The 16,972-nt window shown below is 50.6% G+C and overlaps 1 protein-coding gene and 3 non-coding genes across 5 annotated transcripts; all 4 read left to right on the forward strand.

Moving 5' to 3' along the window:
• Window positions 1-4,493: 4,493 nt before the first annotated feature.
• Window positions 4,494-15,498, forward strand: TBRG4 (transforming growth factor beta regulator 4). Of its 2 annotated transcripts, XM_069461560.1 has the most exons (11): window positions 4,494-4,545; window positions 6,167-6,627; window positions 9,236-9,559; window positions 10,314-10,485; window positions 10,766-10,923; window positions 11,951-12,061; window positions 12,993-13,137; window positions 13,438-13,683; window positions 13,899-14,010; window positions 14,169-14,283; window positions 15,198-15,498. In XM_069461560.1, exons 2-11 carry the CDS (start codon window positions 6,217-6,219, stop codon window positions 15,297-15,299), a joined length of 1,896 nt encoding a protein of 631 aa, XP_069317661.1. In that variant the 5' UTR covers window positions 4,494-4,545; window positions 6,167-6,216; the 3' UTR covers window positions 15,300-15,498. The 2 variants fall into 2 exon arrangements, with proteins under 2 accessions (XP_069317661.1, XP_069317662.1); XM_069461561.1 differs by lacking the exons at window positions 10,314-10,485; window positions 10,766-10,923.
• Window positions 8,894-9,027, forward strand: LOC138377725 (small nucleolar RNA SNORA5). Its single transcript, XR_011231880.1, has one exon. It is a non-coding gene; the product is annotated as a small nucleolar RNA SNORA5 (small nucleolar RNA).
• On the forward strand, window positions 9,992-10,128 carry LOC138377728 (small nucleolar RNA SNORA5). The gene has a single exon (XR_011231882.1). It is a non-coding gene; the product is annotated as a small nucleolar RNA SNORA5 (small nucleolar RNA).
• LOC138377726 (small nucleolar RNA SNORA5) lies at window positions 10,540-10,673 on the forward strand. The gene has a single exon (XR_011231881.1). It is a non-coding gene; the product is annotated as a small nucleolar RNA SNORA5 (small nucleolar RNA).
• Window positions 15,499-16,972: the final 1,474 nt, after the last annotated feature.

Genomic DNA, 16,972 nt, shown 5'->3' on the forward strand with positions numbered 1-16,972 from the left:
CTACCAGTACTTTTAACATAACAATTTTATTAAGATATAATCCACATACCATAAAACTTACCCTTCTAAAATGTATAATTCAGTGGTAAAGGACAAATAATTTCCCTAAACATAACACTTCTGACATCAACTAAAAGGAAATTTGTTTCTCTAATCACAACATTTCTCATACCAAAATGTGTGGGTTTCCCATGCCAAGCAATTCTCCAATTCTCTGTGGGTACCAACCAGGTGTCCTACAATTTAATTCAGTTCTGAAAACTTGTCTTAGGCTGTTTTCTGTTACCATAACTAAATATTTGAGACTAGGTAATTTATAAAGAAAAGAAATTTACTTCTTATAGTTCTAGAAGCTGGGAAGTCCAACATCTAGAGGCCAAATCTGGTGAGGGCCTTCTTGCCAGTGGGGACTCTCGGCAGAGTCCTGATGTGGGGCAGGGCATCACACAGAGAGGGGACTCAGGAGAAAGCACCAACCTGGCTTTTATACCAGAGTCATTCTCATGATAACCCATTAATCCATTAACACTAAAGAATGAATGGATTAATCCATCAATTAATTTGGTTGAATAATGACCCAATCAAATCCCAAAGACCTCACCTCTCAATATTGTTATATTGGAGATCAATTTTCAACATGTTTTGGAGGAGTCAAACATTCAAACTACAGTAGACACTAACTACCCGGAGTTAGCACAGACCTCATAGGTTAAGGGCTCAGTTCAACAAGACTGCCGTCCCTTCAGATGCCAGTTGAAAGTAGTGGGTCCCAGGCAACCCACACTTCTGTCTTACTTACTACAAATCGGGGGTTCCCATGACCTCCTCTTTAGGTTTAATAATCTGCTATAACAGCTCACAGACTCAACAAAACACTTTACCTATTGTCTTAGTCCATTTGCGCTGCTATAACAAAATACCATAAACTGGGTAGTTTATAAACAACAGAAATTTATTGCTCACAGTTCTAGAGACTGGAAAGTCAAAAATGAAGGCAGCAGCAGATTCTGTGTCCAGTATAGTCTCTCTGCTTTATAAAGGATGATTTCTTGCTGTGTCCTGTCTCACAGGGCAAGAGAAAGATGTAACCACTGGACCAGTCTTATCTGGTCATACTCCGTTGATAACAGAATGTCCAATTATTTTGCAGGCACAGAGCTAGGAATTTGCACATTATGTAGCCAGAGCATATGCAGAAAACTTCAACTTCAAATAACACCCAGAACTAAAGTCTCACCCCCACCACCTTCCCACAGAACTAAAAGATTGCGACACGGCTGCAACGTGAGCACTGGAACACTTTCAACAGTCAGGGATCCATTCTCTGGGAACGTCCAGTGATAAGATTTCTCCTCATGCCCCACCATAAATAGTCTTGTTTGAAGTCCTGCCAGTTAAAACTTGCCCTCCGTGAGCTTCTGCATACCAACCTGTCCTCCCTAACCCATAAAACTTGTCCCAAACCCCAGATTGGGAAAACAGATTTGAGCCTATTTCCTGTCTCCTTGCTCGGCCACCTCACAATAAACCTTTCTCTCTACAAAAATCCAATGCTTCAGTGTTTGGTTTTCCATTTTATATAAAACAGACCCAATTCAGTTTGGTTAGAAAAGGACAGACATGCTCCCTTAGGCCTCTGTTATAAGGGTGCTAATCCCATTCAGGAGGGTTCCACCCTCAAGACCTAATCACCTCCAGAAGGCTCCCCCCCCCCCTTAATACCAACACACTGGGGATTAGATTTCAACATATGAACTTTGGAGAGACACAAACATTCAGAATGAGACAGTATAGGGACAGGACTCGAGCCGCATTTCTAACCAAGGGAGGCAACATGGACAGTGTGACCCAGCCTAATTAACTGCAGAAGAAAAAAAAAATGACATCTTAGCCACTGGAATTCAGCCCATGCGCATGTAAGGAGGGGACCAAACTATCTGTCTCGAGTAATGTTTTCCAAGACCACTGATGCAAGATGCTGATGCCAGCGGACAAGGAACCTGGCTGCAAAAAAAGGAGACCTTTCTAGATCTGTCTCAAGCCAAAAAGGACCCCCACACTGACCTTACCCTGACTATTCCCTCATTATAATCTCATTGTAATGCTAAAAATCATACCCAGTGCAGATTTAACATGCTAATGAGACATACTACACAAGAAGCAGCATGAACACAACTACACAGGTGCAAGAAAACCTCCACCTATACATGCTTACACGTCATCCCCTTCCTACCTAAGCCTCCTTAAAACTCTCCCTAAACTCCCCTCAGGGAGTCAACCTGAGGACCTTTCCTTTGTGCTACCTCCCTTACCTTTGAGCATAAGCCCCAATAAAGACTCTCCCTCTGCCTCTGCTAATTTTTATTGCATAGAAAGTCCAAGGGCCTGCGCCAGTAACAAGATCATAGAACCTACAGAACCCGTATAGTTTACTGGTTTAATTATAAAGTATATTTTAAAGGATACAGATGAACATCCAGATTATGAACGTTTTAGAGCAAGGTCCTAAGGAAAACTATTTCTCTGATCACAACACTTCTGTAAGAATCCCAAGCAGAAGAGCTTCTGTTCCTGCTGAATTTGGGGTGTGTTACCTTCCCAGCACGTGAATACATTCACCAACTAAGAAGCTCTCCAAACTTCATTACTTATGGAGGTTAATTACATAGGCATGATTGATTAAATAATTGGCCATTGGTAAAAAGAAGGAAAAGAAACTTGTATGTGAGCCTCCTTGAAGTTATCAGGCCCCGAGAGGCATGAGAATAAGACAGCAGTCACATCCCACTTTCCCCCCTGAGCTAAGTAATCATCTCTTAAAGCTGCTTGCTCTGTGGACTCTGCACTGCTTCCAGAGTAGCTGTAAATTAACCTAACAATGCCACACCCTGGACACCATAACTCATACCCTATAGTACAAGAATGTATAGCCAATCACTAATCAATGTTATTTCTGTAAACCAATGAGAATTCCTGACAAACAAACGTTTGTCTCTTTTGCCTTTAAAAACCTGCTTGTAAAAAAAGGCCCAATGGAGCTCTTATCCTACGTTACTTGAGTTTGAGTCTTCCCAGCAGCTGTCCTTATTTTGGCCCAAATAAACTCTCCACTTATACTAATTTTGCCTCAGTTTCTTCCTTTAGGTCAACAGTAATTAAGTCAGTCTCCAGCCCCCTTCCCTCCCTGGAGGTCAAGAGTTAGGGGTGAAAGGTCCAACCCTCTAATCACAGGGTTGGTTCTTCTGACAACCAGCTTCCACCCTCCAAAAGCCACCTGTTAGCATAAACTCTGGCTTGGTTGAAATGGGCCTATTACGATAACAAAAGATGCCCCGTCACTCAAGACTCATAAGGGTTTTAGAAGCTCTATGCAAAGATCACATATATACTTTATATATACCCATAGACACACACATATACACATTTGTGTCACAAGTGGCTTTTAGTATATTCAGTGTGTGCAACCATAACTACTATCTAATTCCAGAACATTTTCACCACCCCAAAAAGAAATCTCATACCCAAGGTATTCCCCATTCTCCCTACCACCACTCTCTGAAAACCACTAATCTACTCTGACTCTATGAATGCACCTATTCTGGACATTTCGTATATAAATGGAACTATTAATATACAATATGTGGCATCATGTGTCTGGCTTCTTTCATTTAGCATGTTTTCAAGGTTCTTTGCTGAATTAAACTCCATTAAACTTAAATTTATCTAAAGTTTTTTCTTTTAACAGATAACTAACTAAATTTGTTATTTTTTCTTCTGACAGATAGCTGCTGAAGGCTTTGGGATAGAATTTGTGATAAATACACGAATCTTAGTTAAACAAACAAAAAAATCCAAAGTAATTATTAACTCCATACAAAACTGTGCAGGAAGAAAAATTAATGAAGTCCATATACGGACCTCGGATATGTTTTGTTTGGATTACTCGACCGCTTTACTTTGTAATTAAATACCACTATTTGAAAATCAGGAGATTGCACATAAAAGTCCAGAATTCTAGACTTAAAAAAAAAAACTGCTAGGTCTAGACAAATGCCTGCAATCTCCTCGAGACCTTCAGCTGGGGCTGCAAATCTGCGTTCCGGAACTCCCCAGGCTCCATTCAGCAGCCCTCCCAGCCCCGACATTGCCTACCCAGACCCCACCAGCCCAGTCTTCCACTGGCCCACGAGTTTTCCTACAAAGCCTACGGGGGACCAGCGGGTACGGGGGACAGTACCAACTAACAAAGGGTCGGCTCTCGCACTCCATGTGAGGACGGAATACCGGCCGGAGGGCACCCAGGCCTTCTAGTCTTCCTTTCTGTACTGTGTACCTTTTCTAAATTTCCCAAAATCCCTCTCTCACGTCCCTTCCCACCACGTTACGTGTGCCCTCAGTAAAGATGGCACCCGGCCAAAAGGGGGCGGTGGGCGTGGCTTCCGGCTGGGCAGGGTGCAACGAGCTTCGCTTCCGGTTGCGCTCCGAGTGACGTAGCAAGCGCGCCGAGCCGCATGGACCCGGGGACAGTCCGTGCGGCGGATGGAGGTCAGCAGTGGTACTCGCAGTGGTGTGGGGTCACGGAGAGTAGGGGCTGTTGAGCGTGGGTCCCGGGGGCACAAAGGCGAGGCTGGGAAGGTGGCAGGGGTCCTAGGACGCGGGGAGCGGTAGGACGGACGGGGCGCTGGGACGCGGTGGGCCCCAGGGACGCGGTGGGCCCGGCTGACTGACGGTTCGGTGCCGGTCAACCAGTGCGCACGCGCCCCCTCTCCCGGCTATGCCCGCGCGGCCCGCCTTGGAAGGCTCTGACGTCCTCGACCCTTCTTGTCCCCAGCGAACTGGTTTTCGTAATTTCATGCAGGTTATCTCTCTGTCTCTTTGAACCAAGCTTCCGGGTTGGTATTTGCCTAAACCTAAGTCAGGCTTGTGGATTTCAGTTTACAGCTCTAAACTGCTCTTAGGGTTGTCTTAAAAATCGGAAAGGTATTCCAGCGCTTCCCCACTGTGCTGGGGCTCAGGAAGTGGTAGATGATGCGCTTGGGCAAATATTCCTCCTCTTTATGCCTCTTTTTCTCTTATATATAGAGTTAGACTAAGCTTTTTGCAGCTGCAGTAGTCCACTCATGTAAAAATAAAATGCACCAGCCATATACTAAGTTCCAGGAAATAGAGATCAAACGTGCTTTCTGCTTTGGCAGAAGCAAAGCCCAGGTTAACATTTTCTTTTGCCCTTGTCACCTGTCTTGCCTAGGTCATTTAATTACCCTAGTGAGCTAGACTGGCTGATAGAATTATTAAAAACTGCATTATAGGGCCATGTAACAAATTGTTGGAGATGGTAATATTTTGTCTGGGCTTGAAAAGATAAAGTGTGTTTTTCAGGGCCCTATAATTGGGAGAGGGGTACCCAGGTAACAAGCTTTGCAAGGTGGAGTGGAAGTACAAGGCCTGACTAGAATGGGCTTGTGTGGGGAGGGAGAGGAGATAAAACTGGGAAGATTATTCTGGGCCATGTTGAGAAGTGCAGCTTATTATTGATTCAGGAGTTTTGCTCTTAAAAATTTGGCTGAAGAGGTGGTGTTTTGGGTTTTTTAAAAGTAGGTTAGCGATGTAATCTACCTTGGTTTGGGGAAGCTTACTCCCACGTCTATAGTGTTAAAATATATCCACAGAAACTTTAGAAATGTGAATTATATGTTTTGGGTTTTGCAGGATCATTTTGATTTAAACTAGCCTTTCTTCTTGTATCTGTAAGCCAGTAATTCTTAATCATGGTTACCCTTGAAATAAAAAAAAAGTTCATCTTGTCTGAGCTGTATCTGCAGAGATTCCAATTCAGGGATCTTGGGCAGGACCTGGGAATCTGAATTGTTGAACTACTCCCTAGGTGATTGCAAGGCACAACCAGGCCTAAAAACTCTCCAACCCAAGCTATCATGCTTCTGGGTTTTGATATTTGATGGAATTCCATACTGAAACAAAAATCCTCTGTGATTTTTGCTTCCGAAAATATTGTCACATACGTATGGGTAGTCAAAAAGGAGAACCATTAATGCTGATTTTACAGAGAGGATGGCTATGACTTCATTTCATTTGTCATGTTTTTCTCTTAAGTTTGTGAGTCAGGAACTGCCCCTGTACGACCATTTTCTTTCCTTTTTCTCTTTAGGGTTTGGAATCACTTATTAGGAGTCTTAACTCTCTGCCACCCAGGACATCATGGCAGTTCGCCTAGTGAAACGATGCACGTGCCTCCTGAGAGAAGCTGCCCATTTGGCCCCTGCTATGGCTCCAACTGGCAGACTAAGACTTGCTAGGGTAGCCCATAAGACTCTGACTTCTTCAGCCACCTCACCCAGTTCCCACTTCTCAGGTTCCTTGACAGAGCTGGTGGAAAAGGAAGTGTTTGCTCCCTACCCAGAGAAACAAGAGGTAGACCAGCTCATTGAGAAGGCCACCAGCCCAGAGGAGCTCCTGGAGCTACTTGGTAGTGGTCACCACTTAGACCACAACCATGCGGCCCTCATAGTCATACGACTCTCCCGACTGCTGTCTGAAAAGCCAGAAGACAAGGCCTCCCTCATACAGGATGCCCGCTTTCAGAAACTTCTCCATCTGGCCAACAGTCAGGTAGGTGGGTGCTAATGTTGCCTGTGGCCTTGGACAAGAAGAAGATAACCAGAGATATTGGAGGCCACAGCAGCCAGTGCTTACCGGCTGTAGATAGGGGCCCTCCAGAGTACTTTGATGTGCTTTCTCTCTGTTTATCCTCACAAGAACCCTGTTAGGCAAATATTGCTATCTCCTCATCTTACAAACAAGCAACCAAGACCCACAGTAATAGAAGTGTAGGAAGCGAGCCAGGTTCCTCTCAGTTCCTTGGGTACTTTCCCCTCACCATACAGTCTTGACTTGTATCACTCACCCTCCCACGTCTGGCTGACGGCTGGGCACTATTCTCGAAGCTGGAGGAAATGCAGCGTGACGGATTGGAGGTCCCTGAAACTTGAGAGAGGCATGAATGGGCATGATCTAGCCATGTTCAGACCCCCTAAGGGTGAACAGGGAGAGAGGCAACTGGGGGCCAGAACTGACTACAGAAGTCTTGGAAATACATGACTGACCGTTTTAACAAAATTGTAAGGCAAGTATTTGCAATGTAAATGATGACAGAGCTTTCTTTTAAGCGATTTTCCTACTGTCTATGAAACCAGAAAGGTACAGGCACCCAGGCTTCATGTGAGACTGGAATTGACTCTAGTACTTTCTCCTTTCTCCCTAACTCTTCAGACATCAGCTTCTCTGTTCCCAGCTCACCTTATACGAGCGGTTTCCATTCCCCATTCATAGGAAAAGAGACTGAGGCTGAGGGGTCAGCGTTGAGGGACTTGGCACAGAAAATGACAGTCATGCTTTTTTTACCATTTGCTGTCTTCTGTGAGGGTGGGGTCTGGGCCAAAGGGTTGAAAAGGAGAGGTGCTATCCAAGCAGGCAAAGAGCCACCCACATTGACATTTTGGGCCCCACATCTCTGAGGCCTGGAGACACATTCCCTGCACAGCAGAGTCAGCTTCTTCAAAGACAAACAGGCACCAGTGGAGAGGGCGGGACTGGGGTGCAAGTTCTGGACCCAGAACTACCCTGAGACTTCAGGGAAATAAGTTGACCTTTGTTTACGTGTGCAGTGGGGCTGATGATAACCTCATAGGGTGTTGAGGGTGTAGAGGATGCCTGGAATTTAGTTAGAGCCTGTTCAGAGTTTCTGGTGGTGGTGGCAGCTTGGTCATCCCCAGGAGGCTTCAGCATTGGGCGGGGCTTAATGATACCAGGGGGTCTTTTTACCCACACATCAAAGGCTTTCCTGTGGCCCTTCCTGCATGAGGAGCACCTGCCTCCGCTGAGTCGAGTGGCTGGTGTGTTTGGGTCACATGCCCCTAGAGGGCAAGGTGGTGGTATGCTCAGCCCCCACACTTACTCTGCAAAGGCGTTGTCTTTTCTGCTTATTGCAGCAGTTGCGTTCCTAAGAAATTTCACATCCCCAGAAACTGTTAGGATTGTTTTGTTGGAGAAAAGTTTAGGGGTTGGAGCTTCTCAGACTCAAAATAACAGTTATTTTACTAGAGAAAAATCGGTGTTTTTAATTGTCATTGCAAGTAAGCTTGGTGACAAAATTTATCCTAGCAAACCTTGCCATCAGGTCACATCCCTCAGGCTCCACCCTTTTTCTGACCTCCGGTTTTGACAGCTTTATCTGCAGCTCAGGTCTGCATGCCCACCACACAGCTGTAGCCAGGACCATGTGTCAAGAGGGTGTAGTCTCCACTTAATCAGCCACTTCAGCCACTTCAGGTCAAATCTTTTTTTTTTTTTTTTTTCCCCCTCCCCCTCGGAGACAGAGTCTCACTCTGTTGCCCGGGCTAGAGTGCCGTGGTGTCAGCCTACCTCACAGCAACCTCAAACTCCTGGGCTCAAGCAATCCTCCTGCCTCAGCCTCCCGAGTAGCTGGGACTACAGGCATGCGCCACCATGCCCAGCTCATTTTTTCTATATATTTTTAGTTGTCCATATAATTTCTTTCTATTTTTAGTAGAGACGGGGTCTCGCTCTTGCCCAGGCTGGTCTCGAACTCCTGAGCTCAAAGGATCCGCCCACCTTGGCCTCCCAAAGTACTAGGATTACAGGCGTGAGCCACCTCGCCCGGCCAAGGTCAAATCTTGATTAGGGAAACTTGGAGAATTTCTCTTACCACCTAGAATTCTCGTTTGCAAGCAATAGCAAATGACCCTGGCCACCTCGAACAGAAATACTCAGTTTGTTCAAGGCTAGAGGACCAGGTTTAGAAGCATGCTCCTGGACCTGGCCTATGCTTGAAGAGAGCTCTAGCCATGTAGATGCCTGCAGCTGTGTCAAATTCAGTGTCTACCCTACTCATGGTAGGCACTGGCCCAGAAGGCTGCCACAGAAACACTGTGACTCATGGGCCCTGTTCCCGTGTCCCAGGCTCAGGGATAAATTTGGTTACAGACAGCAAGTCTCTAGAACTCAAGGCTGAGCAAGGCTCCTCATGAGCTCTGAGCACAGGGGACCAGTTAGAACAGGATGGGGAACTAACTCTTGTCTTCTCTGAGGAGTTGTAGTAAATGCCCATGACAGGAGGTTCACAGAGATAGCTTCCAGCTCACACACAGGATCAACAGGGTGCCACATGTAACCTCACCTGTGTCCTTTACCTGCCTAGATAACTTCGGTCTGGCATGGGACCCTTGTGAAGCTGCTGCGGAGCCTGTATGCTCTGGCGCTCCCCAGGGACTCCAAAGTGCTGCAGTCAGTAGAACAGGAGATCCGCTGGCGCATGCGGAGGCTCAGTTATAAGCACTTGGCCTTCCTGGCAGAGTCCTGTGCCACCTCCATGCAGAAGCAGTACTCTCAGGAGCTGCTGGCTGAGCTGCTCATGCACCTGGAGAGGCGCTGGACAGAAATTGAAGATGGCCGCACACTGGTGGCCATCATGATGAAGGTGGGGCACCTCTCGGAGTCACTGATGAACCGCCTGGAAGACAAGGTACGAGGGCTAAGAGCAGGTGGCACCTGGCCTGTCTCCCCAGGGCTTTGGGCTTGTTCTTTGGGTGATAGTTCTCTGCAGAGGGGGGTGTCATGTGCACTGGGACAGGAGCCCTGGAAGCTTTTGTACAGAGTCTTAGGCATCACACAAGGAAGGGCCAGAGGGCTCCGGGCAGCAGCAGGTGGTTGCTCTTTGGCCATGTTAATCAACTACCACTTACCCACTTGCTCCTCCCAGCACAAACGCTTCCCTGATTGTACCTTTATCTTTTTCCCAAATCCCATCAAGAGCATGATCATGAGGTATAGGCATGGCAGATATCTCCTAAAGTTATGCAGAGGTGCTGGCCAAGCCTAGGCCAGCCCCTACATGTCCCAGTTTCAGCCTAGAACATTCCTAGAGATATGGTACCTCCTCTCTTGGCTTTAGTCCTGCAGTCGAGTCAAATTCTGCCCCCATTCCTGTCACAGTGGGGGCTGGCCCAGATGATTGCCACAGCAAGCTCTGTAGCTCATGGGCCCTGGTCCCCTGCCCCTGGGACCTGGGGATCAGTTTGGCTGCAGACATTGTGCTCCAAGTTCACAGGTTCCCTGGGGCGGGCAAGACGGTAGGCCCTGCACAGATGGGCCTGTGTTTAGTCAGCTCAGGCCCAGTTGCTGTCTCGCAGGGGCTGCACTGGATGGGACCCCCGCCCCCAGCTCGTCCCTGCCACCTCAGGCCATTCAGCTGACCCCTACGCGGCTGTGGTTGACAGTGCCTGGAGTTGGTGGAGCAGTTTGGCCCCAATGAGCTGAGAAAGGTGCTGGTGACACTGGCAGCTCAGAGCCGGCGGTCTGTGCCCCTGCTGCGGGCCATCTCCTACCACCTTGTGCAGAAGCCCTTCCCGCTGACAAAAAGTGTGCTCTTGGACCTGGCCTACGCCTATGGTGAGTTCTTTGGACAAAACAGCAGAGGGAGGGAACTCAGGCCATGTAGATGCCTGCAGCTGTGTCAAATTCAGTGTCTACCCTACTCATGGTAGGCACTGGCCCAGAAGGCTGCCACAGAAGCACTGTGACTCATGGGCCCTGTTCCTGTGTCTCAGGCTCAGGGATAAATTTGGTTACAGACATCAACCTTCTAGGTCTCAAGGCTGATGTAGAGTGGGGCTGGCTGGCAACCGCTGACCCTCCCCAGCTAAACCCTGTGGTCTGTTCTGTCCCAAAGGCAAGCTCAGCTTTCACCAGACCCAAGTGTCCCAGCGCCTGGCTGCCGACCTGCTGTCTCTCATGCCCAGCCTGACACCCAGTGAGGTGGCCCACTGCGCCAAGTCCTTCGCCTTCCTCAAGTGGCTCAACCTGCCTCTGTTTGAGGCCTTTGCCCAGGTGAGCCGGAGCCTACTCCAGTCAGAGGCCTGGCCAGCCAGCTCCACACCACTGAGGACAGCTGGGCTCCGGGGGCTCTCTCCATGTCTGGCCCCAACTTGGAGGAGCTGACTCCCTGGGCATCCGTTGAGAACTATTGCTTTAATCAAGGAAGCAAAGCCAGTCAAAAAATGCTCACTTGTAGGTGGCAAATACATATTTCTGGCCGGGTGTGGTGGCTTATGCCTGTAATCCTAGCACTCTGGGAGTCCGAGGTGGGAGGATTTCTTGAGATCAGGAGTTTGAGACCAGCCTGAGCAAGAGCAAGACCCTGTCTCTATTAAAAATAGAAAAATTAGCTGGGTACCTGCCTGTAGTCCCAGCTACTCTGGAGGCTGAGGCAGGAGGATTGCTTGAGCCCAGGAGTTTGAGGTTGCAGTGAGTTATGATGAAGCCACTGTACTCTAGCCAGGGCAACAGAGCGAGACTCTGTCTCAAAAAATAATATAAAACTTTTTAAAAAATACATATTTCTTACTTTTTGGCTTATTTGGAAAGAGATTATTCAGTGGTGGAAAAATATTTGAGAACTCTTTCCTGTTTTTTCGCTGATCATCATAAGTGTTTCCATCCATCTTGGAGTAGCTGTAGCAGGTAGCAGTGCAGATAGTGAGGCTGAGAATGACTCAGAACTCTCTGCTGAACTGTTGACTGCCCCAAAATGGAATTGTGGGGAAAGATGATACCTGCTCTGATGTTTGCAGGCAACTGCTCTAAACTCAGTATACTGGTTGTAGAGCATTTCTAAAGCCCTTGTCAGAAGGAGGCAGTTTCTGGGTATCCCCTGTCCTCTGGATAGTTGCTGCTGGATGAAGGGTCTGGCCCTGTGGGAATCACCCCATGTGCCTAGCAGCTTGTGGGCCCTGGGTGGAGGATCCTGCAGTTGCCCCTGGCCACCCAGGCTCCCCTAAGATTCAGAGCTGGATGGGAGGACAGCATCCTGGGCAGAGCACTCATCCTGTCCCTCTGCTGTCCCTGACCTGCCCAGCACATCCTGAACAGAGCCCAGGACACCATCCTGCCCCATCTGTGCAACATGCTGCTGGCTTTTGCCCGTCTGAACTTCCGCCCAGAACAAGAGGATCAGTTCTTCAGCCTGGTACAGTCTCTGGGCTCCCTCTCCCCATCCCTTGCCCTCTCCACTGCCAGCTAATGGCTCATGAGCCATCCTCCCAGAAGCAGCTTGGGCTGGGTGGAAGGGAAGAGGCTGTGGTGCCTGGCACGGGAGCCCCCGGTACTAAAGCAAGAAGGCCTGGCCTGGGAGGGCAGGAGGAGCTGGCTGGAGCCAGGCGTCATGTGGTTCATTTGAGAACAAATACGAAGTCCTGTCCTGGCATCCAGTTGACTCCCCTACCAGGCAGGGCTGGGAGAACCGACATCTCATTTCCTGATGCTCTTTTTAATGCCCTGGTAGAGCTCAGAAGCTTCAGGGACTCCAGAGACCTGCTGGGTGGGCATGAGGTGGGCATGCTAAACAGAACAAGCTTAGGGTGGTAGAGGGAACATTCTTCGTGAAGACCTCCATGGTTATTTGCAGAGGCCAGTAGACCACGTTTGACGCCCGGACTCCAATGGGCTTGCCTGGTGCAGTGCTGAGAACGGCCTGTGGGAGGGGGTGGGAGTGTGGGGCTGTTTCACCTCTTAGGTGCTCTGATCCTCCCAGAGGACCAGAGACACCTCTTCCCTGTCCCATGTTCCCACTTGGGGACATTATTAGAGAAGAGATTTTGTGCCTTAGGGCCCTGCCAGTGGGCAGGATATAGGTAAACCTAGTTAAGTAATGGCAATCAGGCAGCACTCTTCTGCTGTCCAGAGCGGTGTTAGGGTAAGAGGAAGGTTCCTGGTACCTTCAAGCCCGGGGTTACCCCAGGCCTGACCAAAGGCCAGCTTTCTACCTCTTGCTGCTCAGTAGCCTCCTCTGGCCTCAGAGTGACCAGGTCAAGACCACGTCATGGACTCTGGTCTACCTGTGGCTATTTGCAGCCCTTGGGCAAAGCCTGCTTTCTCTACCACGCCCCGTCCTTTCCCAGGTGCACGAGAAGGTGGGGTCAGCGCTGACAGGCCTGGAGCCAGCCCTGCAGGTGGACGTGGTGTGGGCCCTGTGTGTGCTGCAGCAGGCAAGGGAAGAGGACCTGCGAGCCGTCCTCTGCCCTGAATTTCACACCCAATTTTTAGGTGAGCCCTACCACCCACATTGCTGTAGCTGGGGGGCTGCCTGGTCTGTGCCTAGAGCCAGGTGAGAAATTGGAGCAGAGACGGGAGAAGACCAGGGCTGCTCACCCCCGCCTTCACTCATTCCCCGTGCATTCCCCGCAGGTGGCCAGCAGGACCTTCACTCTGCTGCCTCCTGACCCAGGGACCTGGGCTAGGGCTGGGCTTGCTGCTGCTTCACATCTCGGCTCTTCCCCATCCCCCTGTCTCTGGTCCTCCTGGCCCATGGCCCAGCCCACCCTTCTCACTCTCCTCATCCCCCAGGGGTTGAGTCTCCGAAGGATCAGAGCACCTTTCAGAAGCTGCTCCACATTAACGCCACTGCCCAGCTGGAGCACCCCGAGTACACGGGTCCTTTTCTGCCGGCCTCAGCTGTGGCCCCAAGGCCCTCAGTCGTTGACAAGAAGGTGACGCCCCTGCAGAAGGAGCTGCAGGAGAGTCTGCAGGGGCTGCTGGGGAGCGCCGACAGGGGCAGCCTCGAGGTGGCCACGCAGTACGGCTGGGTGCTGGGTGAGAGTCCACCCCCCAAGTGGTGTGGGGCCTGATTCTGCCTGACTCTTAACAGGACTGTTCTGACCCTGTCCCTTCTGCAGCAAGGACTGACCCAGAGAGCTGTGGGGTGTCAACTGGGGCTCCCCACACACACACCCTGTCTCTGTCCTTCCCATGGGGGGGTCTCTGAGGAACAGCCCCTAACGTGCTCTCATCCCACACCCCTGCCCCAGATGCTGAGGTACTGTTGGATGCTGATGGCCAGTTTCTGCCCCTGAGGGACTTCGTGGCGCCTCACCTTGCCCAGCCTGCAGGGAGCCAGCCACTGCCCCCAGGGGCTAAAAGGTAAGTGGCCAGGGATCTGCTTGTTGGGGGCCCTCTGAAGGCCATGGTGGCTCCACAGCTCTTGGGTTGCACACACGTGGCTATTTTCTCTGCTTTTCCCTCCCCCTGCTGAGGGGCTAGGAGAGTGGATGCTAGTCAGCCTCCTGTCTCCCTGCCAGGCTAGCTTTCCTGCGGTGGGAGTTCCCCAACTTCAACAGCCGAAGCAAGGACTTGCTGGGTCGCTTTGTCCTGGCCCGGCGACATGTGCTGGCTGCAGGCTTCCTGGTGGTGGACGTGAGTACCTGTTGGTCAGGTGATCACTGCGTGGGCAGTGGGGACCAGGTGGAATCAAAGCCAGGCCTAGAGCCAGAAGGGTACATACAGGGGCCTGGCCTGTGGCCCCCAGCCCTCTCCGAGGAGCCTGGGGAAGGCGTTTTCGTGTGGATCCTGGCTGCTTCTGTCTCCCGTATTCCTTTCCCAGCCTCTTGCAGAGGACCTAGTGCTTGACCACCGTCAGTGCATCCAGAAAGGCTGCCAAGCCTGCAGGTTCAGCTTTGAAGGTAGTCAGGGTTGAACCCCTTCACAGATGAGGCTTAGGAAGGCCACATGGCTATTGAGCATCCAGGCAGCGCTGTGAGGGCTGCTGCTGTGCCTCCTTGGTCAGGACCTGTTCTCAGAAAAGGGACAACCGGCAGGATGCCCCAGTCCAATGCCATGGCTGGCACAGAGCTCCTTGCTGTGGTCTGATCCAGGAGCAGAAAGACACAGGTCCTAGGCCTGACTGTAGGCTCACATCTGGGAGACCTTAGCCAAAACCAAAAGGATGGCAACTTGCTTGAGGAGGGCCAGAGCATAAATTTGTGGCTTTGTGGGCCACACGAGGGTTCTGTCACATTTTCATCTTTGGGATGTTGTAGGATTTTTTAACAATGCTTTAAAATTCAGAAGCCCTTCTTAGGCCCTGTGTAGTTCGCAGACCTCTCTGGCATTGTCAGTGCCAGACAGTGCCAGAGCCTCTAACAAGCCACACTCCACGCAGCTTTGTGGGCTCTGCCTTGAGGGCTGGGAGGCTGGGGGGTAGGTGTGGAGAGCTTTTGGTCACCAGCAAGTGCTGGCAGGTGAGGGGTCAACGTGAGGGCAGTGGGCCAAGCCACTGGCCAGGCAGGGGCTAGAAGTGCCCCCCCCCACCTATCTCTTCCTCCTTCCAGGTCCCATACTACGAGTGGCTGGAACTCAAGTCTGAATGGCAGAAAGGAGCCTACCTCAAGGACAAGATGCGCAAAGCAGTGGCGGAGGAGCTGGCCAAGTGACCTGCGCCAGCAGCGTGGACTGCATGGCCAGGGGGCTGACTCTCTGTCCGAAGGCCTAGCCATGGGCAGGTGAGAGGTGTCCCTTGAGGACAGACCTTCTCAGTGCAGGACCTTGGCCAGAATGGGGAGGGTGTCCAGCAGCTCCAAGGGACAGAGCGTCCTCTTCTGGGCAATAAATCTGTAATTTTGGTGTTGGACACTAGGAGGCTTCCTGGGCTTTGTCACCCCACCCCCTCACTCTCACCCTCCCTTTCATAGGCACTGGGGAGTGGGTGTGGCTCTCCATGGCTCTGCCCTGTGCACTCCCCTGCCCCTCAGCAGAAGAGGGCTGGCTTTAGGGACAGACCCAGATCTTCAACTGCCCGTCTCTCCCAGGTTCTGCCTCTCCCGGGGACCCTTCCCATCTGTCATCCTGGGGGACTCCCTCCCATCTGTCATCTTGCACCTAGATAGATGGAAGGGACCCTGACAGCCTGGAGCGACAAGTGATATGAGGGCTGGGAGGGCACTTGGGACGCTCTGGGAGAGGAGAAAATCCCACTCGGCTGACACTGCAGGCCGGAGCTAGACCCCATCCCTGACCTTGTCGCCCTGACCAATGCCTTGTGCTGCCGTCGCAGGAACTGTCTGCCCGGATGGGGCCCTGGAGCCCTCTTTGCTGCTGCAGGGACTGTCAGATGCTAGAAGACAACAGGGTTTCTACCTTCCAGCCTCTTGTTAGAGATTCCCATTGGCAGAACCTACCTAAAAGGGAGTCGGGGAGCTGTGGGTCGCCTCCAACAGTGCCAGGTAGAGGGGGTGCAGTTGGGGTGAGTGTGAGCAGAGGAGCCACTGCCCTCTTGGCACCCCAGGCCACTCCCTCACAAAGGGCGAGCCTAGGCCCTCCGCTGTTTGAAGCCTGTCCACTCTTCCAAGCATTCGGGTAGTTTTGTGCCAGGTGCGCTGGGAGCCTTCATGCACAGCTCATGCCTGTTACCGCAGTTGAGTGACCCTAAACCAGCGCAAGGGGAAAGAGCAGCCAGTGATGGCTTTGGAAGGAGGAAAGAGCATCCCGAAGTGAAGGCACAGTGAGGACAAGTCCCTGGGATGTGGCAGCACAGGGTCTGTGGGGACAAGGCCAAGGAGTTGCAAGAGCCAGTTCTGGAGGGCTAGGTGTGTTCCTGAGGAAATAAAAGCTCATCCTGTTAACAATCTGGGACTTTTATTTTGAGATAATCACGGGTTCCCGTGCAGTTGTAAGAAACAATCCAGTGATTCCCTCAATTTCAGAGTAGGTGCAAGGTCACACCCCGATCCTGACCTGAGCAGAAGTCAAGCTGGAGAACATTCCTGTCTCCACAAGATCCCCTCGCTTTGCCTTTTATCCTCACACCTCCCCTTGTCCTTCACCACCACCAGGCTTCTCTGTTGTATTATTTTGTCATTCTAAGAATGTTACATAAAGGGAATCACGGGATATGGACTTTAATAATTGGATTTCTTCACTTGGCATAATTCTCTGAGAATTCTCAATCAAATTGCATGCACCAATAGTTCCTTTTTATTGCTCTTAGCGCTGCGTTGCTTTTTATTCCAGGGTGTGCCTGTAGCACCCATTTACTCACCCACTGGGCGACATCTGTTTTTCAGCTGTTACTGATAGAGTAGCCAGAAAACCTGTGGCCAGGTTGTTG

The sequence above is a fragment of the Eulemur rufifrons genome, chromosome 29 (genome assembly GCF_041146395.1).
Source record: "Eulemur rufifrons isolate Redbay chromosome 29, OSU_ERuf_1, whole genome shotgun sequence".
Taxonomy (NCBI): Eukaryota; Metazoa; Chordata; class Mammalia; order Primates; family Lemuridae; genus Eulemur; species Eulemur rufifrons.